Genomic DNA, 11,454 nt, shown 5'->3' on the forward strand with positions numbered 1-11,454 from the left:
ACCTCAACTTCCCTAACAACTCTGTGTGTGAATGTTGCCTCCAAGTTGCTATGGAAAGGGTGACTGTCACTCCAGAAGGCCGTTTTTTCAGTTAGGTCTGTACTCAACTGTTGAGTGAGAGAGAGGTTTTCTGTGAGAGCACCTGCTGCCTGTTTTATGCTGCTATGGGCCTCAGAAAAAGTCTGTAAAGTCTCATACAGATAGAAGCACTTGTAATTCCCTCTTCATACCTAATGTAGCAGTATTATTTGATGTTGAATTATTTTGGTTTTTTGAGTGTAGCTTATTGTCTTGAATAACGAATGGGATAAATGTAGAAATAATCTAAATCAGTAAAGAATATATAGATCTATTAGATATAAGCACATGTAAACGTGTTTTAGTATATCAAGTAATGTAATGTGTTTTGTATAAACTCTAATCAGAGAATCTTGTAGAGCCTTTTCTAGAAGAAAAAAAAAGCTACGTTTTTCTTTCTTTTTTTTGAAATAATTTTTATTAACAGGCCAATCACATCACATAGTTCAAATCACATTAGTTCCAGATTATACAGCCAAATTTTAAAATTTTTTGGGGGGGTACCCATATATCAAGCTCCGCACGAGTCCAAAATTCCAGATGACTCCAGACATCACTTGTTTGCTGCTTTTATTCGACAGTTCCATCCAGTTCGGTTCGGATAGACCTTTATTACCTTCTTTCTCTTCTTGTTGTTATCATTTATTCCTTTCTTTGCAATCTCTGATGATTTTCACAAACAGATTGAAAATTTAGCGTCTCTGTGTGGGTTTTGTGCTCTTCCAAACTCATATTATTCAGGAACAACCTCTGTTAAATACTTCCTTAAACAGTGTTAATCTTCGGTCTGTCCATTATTATTCCTCAGGCTGGCCCAATAAATCAAGTAAATTAGGGGGCTCTGTCAGGTCAAACTTGCATTCCAACATTCCTTCTCTTTCATGCAATCCTGATTCTCCTCCCCCTGATCTTCTTCTCCGACCAGCCTGTCTTGGCGAAACGCCATTTTTTTTTAACTGCGTCATAGAAATTTTCCTCCTTCTCACCATTCGATCTTCTCTTATTGTATTATATTTCCTCCCACACAGTCTTAAAGTTCTGTTTATGATTATTAAAACGTGACGATCTTATTTCTTTCTGGGGTGGAGGGTTATTATAGTCACATCATGCCAAGGAAAAAGAAAGAGTTTTTTTCCTCCACCCCCCCTTCGTTCCAACCTTACATTCTCATAGTAGCAGTTCATCAAAGGATTTACTTATCCATCCGTCACTCCCGGTCACAGAGATGCATTAATCAGCAGTCTTATCGTCGAGCTTCACTTGATATATGTGCTTCAGCCTTCTTCCAATCCATTATTTCCAATTATATTCCAATTATAATTCCAAGCTGAAGCAACCAGCACGCGCTGATTGGAATCGGCGTCGGGAAGATCTGATTCCACCGAGGGCTTGTGCCAAGTGTTCGGCACCCCCGTCTCTCGGATCAGGGGGTGCATTATGAACACCGCTGGCAGGGCAGTCCCCCCCATCCCCTTGGGGGGGCCAGGAAGGCTGCCTACTTCCCTTAGCAGCCCCTTAATACCTCGTATGGGTCAGAGAGATGTTATTGTCGGCCATCTTCCAACGCGCCACCTAGTGGCCCCCAAAAAGCTACGTTTTTCAAGGGTCAAACAACCCGGGACAACCTCCACGCATATAAATATCACAGAAAATGGGTTTGGGGCCCGCAAAATCCAGAAAACCACGAATAATCCAGAAAGACAGGTGCAGAGTTGTAAAGTGACACGTTTTACCTCAGAAACTGACATTAACATTTTGACCACTTTGCCAGTGTACTCTTAATTATTCTCTCAGAAACAATTTTTAAAGGCAGATTGAAAAGTAGAAAGTAATTTTTAGGATGCATAGAGGAAAATTTACACAGTGGAATAGGAGAATGAGAACAGTGTTATACAGATTTGAAGTGATACAATGTATTGAGGCAGATGTCTTCCTGCCAGAGAAATTCTTCATAATTTAGAGAACGTTTATAAATTTAGAAGATGTCATCGCAATTTAATAAGAAACTTTTTTGCTCTAAAACATGAAGAAGAAAAAGATTGCAAGAGTCATGTGACAGAATTGTAACTATCATTGAAAAGTTAAAGCTGGCAGAATATTCTATGTCTGAAGAACAGAAAGGGAGCTATATTGTAGGATCTCCTGGGGGGGGGGAATGTATGTATGGAATTTCAAAACTGATCTTATGATCCAACGGGGAGCTTTACCGAGAGGGTCCATGATCCCACGATTCTCCTCCTTGACTTCCTTATGCAGAGTTCGTTGCTTCTACTGCTGTGTGATGGAGCAGTAAGTTTTTTGACACTGGTAGGGCATTCAGGTCACGGCACTGTTATTAGACATTTTGAGCTGCCAATACATCGTGGTGGCCGGGGAGCTGTGATGTATTCCTAGCTCAAATTCCCTGCAGATGACAAAGGCGCAGGCAGGCAGGTGGTGGAGCCCAAAAAGGTGCTCACCTCCTCAATCTCCACCCGCCTGCCTGCCTCGCCCCATCTCCAGGCTGAGCAAGCCCCAATACCTCTCTGGCTCCATCCCTCCATGTCCCCATCTCCCCTCTCCTGGAACTCACCAGATCTCTCTGACAGCCCTAGAGAGGAACGCTCAGAGGTTGTGAGGAGGGATGCAGGAGACAACCTGACCAGGTCAACCGTCCATCTTCCCCCTTCCATCCTCGCTAGCTTTGCAGGATTCATCTCTTTCATCCTTCCTGAGGAGTCAAGGAGCCAAAACAAACTGCAGGGTCCTGGGAGAGAGGAAGAAGCAAATGGAGCCTCAGAGGCCCTGCAGGGAAGAAGAAAAGAAGAAGAAGAGTTTGGATTTGATATCCCGCTTTGTCACTACCCAAAGGAGTCTCAAAGCGGCTAACATTCTCCTTTCCCTTCCTCCCCACAACAAACACTCTTGTGAGGTGAGTGGGGCTGAGATACTTCAGAGAAGTGTGACTGGCCCAAGGTCACCCAGCAGCTGCATGTGGAGGAGCGAAGATGTGACCCCGGTTCACCAGATTACGAGTCTACCGCTCTTAACCACTGCACCACACTGGCTCTCACTGGATTCTCCTGCCCCTGGAAAAGCACAAATGGGGCAGCCCCTTCCCAACACAACCCCATTTATAAACCTTTCCAGTGGTTCCAATTTCCTCTGTTTGCACCTCACCCCACTTCGTAAGGCCGGCACGGTCTGCACAATAGAGACCTGAGAATAGATCCCATTGAACTCAGTGGGGCTTATGGAAAGAACTTGGTGCAAAAACCAGTCACCATCTTGTCCCCAAGCCTGAAGACTGCAACGCCAGGCATGCTTATCTATGGTATCATAAGGCAAAAGTTCATAAAAGTTTTCATAGTCATAATAAGAAACTGGATTCTTAAAGTTTGGGGGGAAATATAAAGATTTATTTTAACAGAAAACAGCATGGTGACTTTCCCCATTAGAAGCATTATCTTTGAAAAAAGTAAATATGAGGTTAAATTGGCCGACATATAAAGAGCTGTTAACAGAAATTGACAACCAGTAAAAATTAAAGGACTTTGAAGAAGTAAGAGAAAATGTTACAATATTTACAACTAAATGAAACTTTAAAAAATCCTAAAAAGAAAGGATTTAGTTATCAAGTGTCAAGATTGCAGAGAGAAATAGTAGAAGCTTAGTACAAAACTGCTGTCAAAAATGAACGATCTGCTTTTGGAATGGGACACTAAAGAGGACCAGGTTAAATGCGTTATGATAAAACTGGCGAAGGATGTGGGACATAATAAATTAATGACGGACAGGGAAAGGCTTTGGAAGTTAGATTTGGAAGTTAGGCCGCCGAGACCACATAACACCGGTCTTGAAAGACCTACACTGGCTCCCAGCATGTTTCCAAGCAGAATTCAAAGTGTTGGTGCTGAGCTTTAAAGCCCTAAACGGCCTCGGCACAGTATACCTGAAGGAGCGTCTCCACCCCCATCGTTCAGCCCAGACACTGAGATCCAGTGTCGAAGGCCTTCTGGCGGTTCCCTCCCTGCGAGAAGCCAAGTTACAGGGAACCGGGCAGAGGGCCTTCTCGGTAGTGGCACCCGCCCAGATGTCAAAGAGAAGAACAACTACCAGACTTTTAGAAGACATCTGAAGGCAGCCCTGTTTAGGGAAGCTTTTAATGTTTAATAGATTACTGTATTTTAATATTCTGTTGGAAGCCGCCCAGAGTGGATGGGGAAACCCAGCCAGATGGGCGGGGTATAAATAATAAATTATTATTATAGATGTGAAATTTTCTGCATGTACTTTACTGAAGGAGAACTACATAAAAATTATGTACAGGTGGTATTTGTCCCCGGTTAAATTAGCAAAAATGTACTTCTCACTCGCTGGATCAACACCTTGTTGTGGTGAGTGGGCTTGCACGTTCCTATGACCCTTGTGAGCGAAGCCCTCGGGAATCTTGTACTCCCTGCAGGGTCACCCTAGTACTTTACTAATAATAGTGGAAGTGATGCAGAGAGTGACTCTTCTGAATATTTATACCACTGACCTTATTTTGCTTAACCCAACGGCATCTGTAGTTTTGGGAGGGGATCTCAATGCCAGATTGGGCCCTAATCATCATGCCCTTTATGCACAGCACAAATGGTCTCCTCCCAACCGTGAAGCCAGTGGATTCCGCCTCACCCGTTCTTCAAAAGATCAGAAATCAAACTTTGCAGGCATTTTAAATAAAATACCTTGGGTTACATACGCTTCAGGTTACAGACTCCGCTAACCCAGAAATAGTACCTCAGGTTAAGAACTTTGCTTCAGGATGAGAACAGGGCCGGATTTAGAAGGCGATTGGGCCGCATCCAGCCCCCGGGCCTCAGTTTGCCTAGCCCTGCTCCTGACAATGTACTCCAAACCTGCCTGGTGTTTTTACATGAGCAGAATGTGTGCTTTTATTGAAAATGCATCTCTGCGTTATTGGTGGGGCACAGTTCCCTAGACCAGATATAGTTTGCTATATAGTTTGGTATGCAAAGTGCGTCCTGGAGGCTGACATCAGTATAAATAACTACCTGACATTTAGAAGACATCTTAAGGTAGCCCTGTTCAGGGAAGTTTTTAATCTGTGATATTTTACTGTATTTTTTGTTTCTATGGAAGCCGCCCAGAGTGGCTGGGGAAACCCAGCCAGATGGGCGGGGTACAAATAATAAATTATTATTATTATTATTATTATTATTATTAATGACCAAACTGATTAAAGAACAAAAAAAGCTGAGCTACGTTAGAAAAGCGATCCAATCATAAGAGATCTGGCTCTCATCGCCCGGCTAAAAATGTAGCAGTTTCTGCTGTCTCCTCGATCTGCCAGGAGAAAAGACACAGTAGCGATGCTGGCCAAGAGGAAGAACACCCTTCCTCCTCCTCCTCCTCCTCCTCCTCCTCCTCCACTCTTGATCGAGACTCCAGGGCTCTCTCTGCAGGCTCCCCCCTCCAAGACCCCCCCCACGGGGCCAAGCAAGAAGAGCTTGCCCCCCCCATTTGGCGCCCCCCCCCGATCTGGCCAGCCCCCCAGGCATCCTCCCCCGCAGCCCCTTCTCCCCATTGCACCCGGAGGGAGAGGGAGGCGAGACTCGCCCCCAGGCAGCTCTGGCAAGAGAGAGAGGGAGGCGGAAGCAGCCCCTCCGCTTGCAGGCGGGAATGGCGAGGGAGGGGCTTCTGCTGGGAGGACCTTGCCCCCCCCCACGCCTCCATTTCCTGTCCTCTCTAGAAACACAGCTCTGTGCCTTTTAACCCTTGGCAAGCCGAGCACAAGCGGAGCACCGCTCGCTCCTCCTCCAAGGCAGAAGCCACCCCCCATGCCCCATTTGGGAGACCCCCTTGAGCTGCCCCCCCCCCAAGGCCAGAAGCAGGAGGAGCAGCTGGCAGGGGCGAAGAAGACCCCCAAGGAGCAGGGGACCCCTCACTAGAAGCATGGGAGCGTCTGGAAGGGATCCCGGGGGTCATCTAGTCCACCCCCCTTGCCAGGCTGGAATCTCAGCTCAGGCCATTATTGGCACAAAAATGGAAGCAAGAAGAACTACCAATGAAAGAAGAATGGCGGGTTGAAATTGATGGGCTATGCAGAATTGGATAAATTAACTGGAAGGATTCGAAACCTGCGGGAACCAGAGATTCTTAGAAGACCAGAGCAAATTATATGAACTATTTGAAAAAGGAATAGTAATGAACAGAGTACACTAGTAGGACTGCAAGAAGTTTTGTAAGGAGAACTATATGAACTATTTCTTCGTTAACAAACAGGACACTGTACCTTAAACTGTACCTCAACGTTGCACCATTGACACCCCTTTTACTATACTGTCCCTTTTCGTCTCCTTATCCGAAGCGCATCCGTAGATAAGGGTAGACCACTTCCACCGACCTTTCCATTCATAAAACACCTGGCCAGTCATCAGGCACCATTCAAATCACTGTCAAACTAGCAGCCTATTTATTTATTTATTTTAATCAAATAAAAATAAATAAAAACAACATCAAACTGCTAGGTTGGCAGGAGCTGGGACAGAGCAATGTGAAACCGCCAACCTTCCAACCAGCAAGCCCAAGAAGCTCAATATGTTTCATCCTCCCTTATCTTTAGCCACTGTCCTTCCACCAGCTTTTATTGGTAAGACGTTTTGTGGGGATGGAGTTCCTGGTGTTCCACTTGCTACCATTTCCATGAGATCCAACTCATCTCCAGTTACTTTCTGGGGCCTTTCTCATGATCTGGTACCTGCCTTTAAGAACATAAGAAGATCCCAATGGCAGATAAATTGGGGGGTGATTAGGCTCTCAGCGGCTACCAGTCACAATGGCTATGTTTTCCATTGACTGTCACAGGCACTCTGCATCTGGGTACCAATAACTGAGAATCTCAAGTAGGGGAAGAGTTCTTGTGCTTCTCAGTTTTGCATGTGCATCTGGTTGGCCGCCTTGAGAAGGCTGGAACAAATGAGCCTTTGGGCTGATTCTGAAGGATTTTCCTGGAAAATGATGGTAGGAGAAGGGTGTCTTTTTGGCTTAGGTTTAGTATACAAGGGGGAAATATCTACTTTCTCAAAGCGGAATTATGATAGTGCTTTCTGGATCTTTTAATCACTGTCTTAGATCCCTAATAATAATAATTTTATACGCCACCCATCTGGCTGGGTTTGTCCAGCCACTCTGGGCAGCTTCCAACAAAATATAAAAATACAGTGGTCTGTTAAACATTAAAAGCTCAGTAGATCACAGTGCCACCCATGTCCCTACAGCTGTGTGTTATCGGCATACTGGTGGCCCCTTGCTCCCAAACTCCTCAGGACCGCACCCCATGACTTCATATAGATTTTAAATAGCGTATAGATCTTAAATAGCGCTGGGGAGAGAATAGTACCTTGCAGCACCCCATAGCACAAATGCCGGGGTGGGGGGTGAACAGCAGTCACTTTCTGGACATGACATTGAAGATATGAGCACAACCACTGTAATATGGTGCCTCTGACAGCCATCTCAGAGCCACCCAGAGTGGCTGGGGAAGCCCAGTCAGATGGGCGGGGTATAAATTATTATTATTATTATTATCTCACTAAGTCAGTTCAGGAGGATACCATGATTGACGGCATCAAAATTTAAAAAAGGGCAACCCAAATGATCACAACATGTCAGGGAATAGTCTAAGGATGAGGACTGGGGAATGCATTCTATGGCAGACCAGTTTCATCTCCGATGGAGAGATGGAGGGGAAAAGCCACCCCTACCTTGTCCATGTTAGTTTCTGCTTGGTGCCACTGTGCAGTGCTTGGAGTCACAAGACTCTGTTTTGCATTCCAGAGATTCCATACTGTTGGAAGTCTCACGGAAGATGGGAGACGGATGTCATGCTTACTGGTTTCCTGTTCCTTTGTTGTTCAGTTGCTCTCTGCTTTCACAGAGAGAGCATGTATATTTCTTTTCTGTCTGCATAGTTAGAAATAAAACGCTCTTTGCAATGTAGCACATACTATCTCGGCTCCTTCCCTGCGTGCTGGATACTTTGCGTAATGGGGGAACGTGCTTGGAGCCTCATCAAAGGCTCAGGTCGTTAATCACAGACTCAACCAAAAGAGTTGCTTGGTCGAACGCAAGTCCAACAGTCCACAGCGTGTGCAGAAGCAGAGAGAGACAGAAGCTGAACAGCTGAGGGAGGAGTTGCCCAGGTACGAGACAATGACAAGGGAACCTGAAGGGAGGGGGCAGCTAGTTGAGATGTCACTTGAGAGTGTGGGGAACCCCCCTCACACAGACTCGGAGGAACTTCCCATTGACACCTAAGATGCTACGGAAGTCGGAAGGAGGATTTAGAGCAGCCAACTTCCCTCCTTGTGGAGAGCTGCGTATTTCTGCTTGCAACATGGTGCTGTAATAAAAGGACTATAAATAGATCAACTGCTTGTTAATTCTTATCTGTGATGTTATCAAAGGGAGAGGAGAACTCTCCACGCCTGACACAACATCACTCTTCCCCCTTCCCCTTCCCTTTACTTCTCATGAAAACTCAAGGGATTTGTCCAAAGTTCTCCTCTGAGTCCACTAAAATGGACCCCATTTTTGAGAGGAATGTGAGGTGACGTCCTGCTTCTGATTCAGTCAATGAATAATTCAACCAAACAATAATGCTCTCCACCTGATTCAAGGCTTCTCCAGACACCCTGCTGATTCAGCATTCATCCTGATTTACTTGATTATGTGGTGCTCTATAATAATAATAATAATAATAATAATATAAAATTTTATTTATACCCCACCCTTCCCAGCCAAGGACGGGCTCAGGGCAGCTAACAAGCAATAATAAAAACAAGTAGAATGAATACAACTTAAAAACAAGATTAAAATACAATATTAAAACCTTAAAACCTTAAAATGCAGCCTCATCACAGGAGGAGAAAGGAAAAAGAAAGAGGGGGAAGGAATCAAATTGACTCCAAGCCAAAGGCCAGGTAGAACAACTCTGTCTTACACGCCCTGTGGAAAGAAATCAGATCCTGCAGGGCCCTGGTCTCATGAGACAGAGCGCACCACCAGGCCGGAGCCAGTGTTGAAAAAGCCCTGGCTCTGCTTGAGCCTAATCTAACTTCCTTAGGGCCCGGGACCTCTAAGGTGTTGCTATTTATGGACCTTGAGGCTCTCCGTGGGGCAGACTGGGAGAGGTGGTCCCGTAGGTACGAGAGTCCTAGGCCGTGAAGGGCTTTAAAGGTCAAAACCAGCTCCTTAAATCTGACCCTGTACTCCACCGGGAGCCAGTGCAGCTGGAATATGCTCCCATGGCAAAGACCCCTGAGGAGCCTCACTGCAGCACTCTGCACCTGCTGGAATTTCTGGAACAGCTTCAAGGGCAGCCCCGCGTAGAGCGAATTACTGTAGTCAAGCCTGGAGGTGGCCGTTGCATGGATCACTGTGGCCAGGTTGGGGCGGGAAAGGTAAGGGACCAACTGCTTGATGCTGTGAAGGTGGGAAATTAGAACATTTGTTGTGATTTGTGGGCAGGACCATGAACCTAGGTGCTTCTCAGTTGAAGGTGCAGCAGCAGCTGATGCTTAAGTCCTGACTGAAAATGAGTATGCTGCATTTGAGAATGTTATGATTGTGGAAAGTGGCATTTAAAAACCCAAACCTACAAGGGGGTAAATATTGCAGCTGACCGTAAACACAGCTGAAACGCAATCTCATGAAATGTTCATGATGGTCAAAGTTGTGGTCACAGTTTCACTATGGTGTCAGTCCACCTTCAGTGAGGCTGATGGGCCTTTCCTCTCTCCTACAGGTCGCTAATGGAAGGTATTTGAGCATCTCAGGGTGGACTCATTTTATTTTCTGTGCTGGAAACAGCTGAGAGTTTAGATACAGCAAGAATTAGAAACGTTTTCATTCAATGTAGGGCACTTTTTCATTCCAGTGACTATCATGGGAAATTCTGGAATGTCCTGTCCTACCTGGCTGCCATTCGTGAAATCAATCAGGACCCCACGCTCTTACCCAATGTCACCCTCGGCTACGTCATCTATGACCATTGTTTTGATGCAAGGATGACTTCTGATGCCCTGCTAGACCTGCTCTCTACTGGGCACGCAGACATTCCAAACTATGACTGTGGGAAGAGGGATAACCTATTGGCTGTTCTTGAAGATGCTGAAGCTGATATTTCTAGACATGTGTCTTTTTTTTAAAAAAAAATATTGTTTTATTAGCAGGCCAATCACATCACATTATTTAAATCACATTAGTTCCAAATTATACAGTCAAATTTTAAATTTTGTTGAGGGTACCCATACATCAAGCTCCGCACGAGTCCAAAATTCCGGATAATTCCAGGCATCACTTATTTTACTGCTTTAATTAGACAGTTCGATCCAGTTCGATCCGGAAAGTCCTTTATTACTTTCTTTCTCTTCTTGTTGTTATCATATATTCCTTTCTTTGCGATCTCTGATGATTTTCACAAGTAGGTTGAAAACTGGCGTCTCTTTGTGGGTTTTGTGCTCTTCGAAGATCTGACTTCACTGAGGGCTCGTGCCAAGTGTTCAGCACCCCCATCTCTTGGATCAGGGGGTGCATTGTGAACACCGCTGGCAAGACAGTGCCCCCCAAATCCAGGGGGGTGGGAAGGCTGCCTACTTCCCATAGCAGCCCTTAATTACCTCCTATGGGTCAGAGAGATGTTATTGTCGGCCATCTTCCAATGCGCCACCTGGTGGCCTAGACATGTGTCACCTGCGTCAAGCATCTACAAAATCCCACAGGTATGGCTGGTTTGGTGTTAAGACGGAATTGTGCCTCTGCCATGGGCTTTTCATTCTTTCCTTTTTGGACTCTCCCAAAGGTGAGGGTGGGATGGAACCTGGAAGCAGGAGCACTCAACGCTGGTGTCAGATGCCCTATGCCATCCCACCACTGCTTTTAAAAACCATGTTGCTTGCTTATAATGCATTCAAAACACAGTTATTTGAGCAATGTAGCTGTGTCCCTTGTCTAATATTTTGGGATGTGATTCAGTCCCACAAAATATTGAGAGTCTGGAGGCATTCCTGGAAGACCTCCTCCCGTTCTACACGGTCAGCATTTTGTCTTGTTCTTTGTGTGTATGTGTGTGGGACTGTAGTTGGTCAACTGTCTGAGATTTGTCCTGGAACCACAGGAAAGCACTCACCTCTCCCTTTGCTTCCTGGGCAAGTTATGGATACACTGTTCCTACTCTTCATGATAAAACCCAGTTTTATCCCACAAGTGAGAGCCCAGGGGTCTGAACACTCATCCCCCCCACCACTTTCTGAACACGGCCCAGGAGGAAGGAGTGGAACCACTGTATAACCCTCAGCTCCCAGCAACTCTAGACGGTCCAGAAGGATGTCG

At 45.5% G+C, this 11,454-nt stretch overlaps 2 protein-coding genes across 8 annotated transcripts in view; one reads left to right on the plus strand and one right to left on the minus strand.

The window, feature by feature from the left end:
• Positions 1 to 11,454, plus strand: part of LOC310670646 (uncharacterized protein) — a 306,280-nt gene that overhangs the window by 114,984 nt on the left and 179,842 nt on the right. The window lies entirely within an intron of this gene.
• Positions 1 to 11,454, minus strand: part of LOC310670577 (uncharacterized protein) — a 100,588-nt gene that overhangs the window by 2,178 nt on the left and 86,956 nt on the right. For 3 of the 6 annotated variants that reach the window (XM_083426137.1, XM_083426138.1, XM_083426139.1), the window contains exon 2: positions 2,286 to 2,532. In XM_083426137.1, coding sequence (XP_083282263.1) covers positions 2,286 to 2,298 — 13 coding nt within the window. In that variant the 5' untranslated portion in view covers positions 2,299 to 2,532. Of the gene's footprint in view, positions 1 to 2; positions 45 to 2,285; positions 2,601 to 2,650; positions 2,794 to 11,454 lie in introns of those variants that run through there. The other 3 variants (XM_083426135.1, XM_083426136.1, XM_083426140.1) reach the window with 3 other exon arrangements.

Source organism: Podarcis tiliguerta (assembly GCF_965153285.1).
Source record: "Podarcis tiliguerta genome assembly, chromosome: 2".
NCBI classification, from domain to species: Eukaryota; Metazoa; Chordata; class Lepidosauria; order Squamata; family Lacertidae; genus Podarcis; species Podarcis tiliguerta.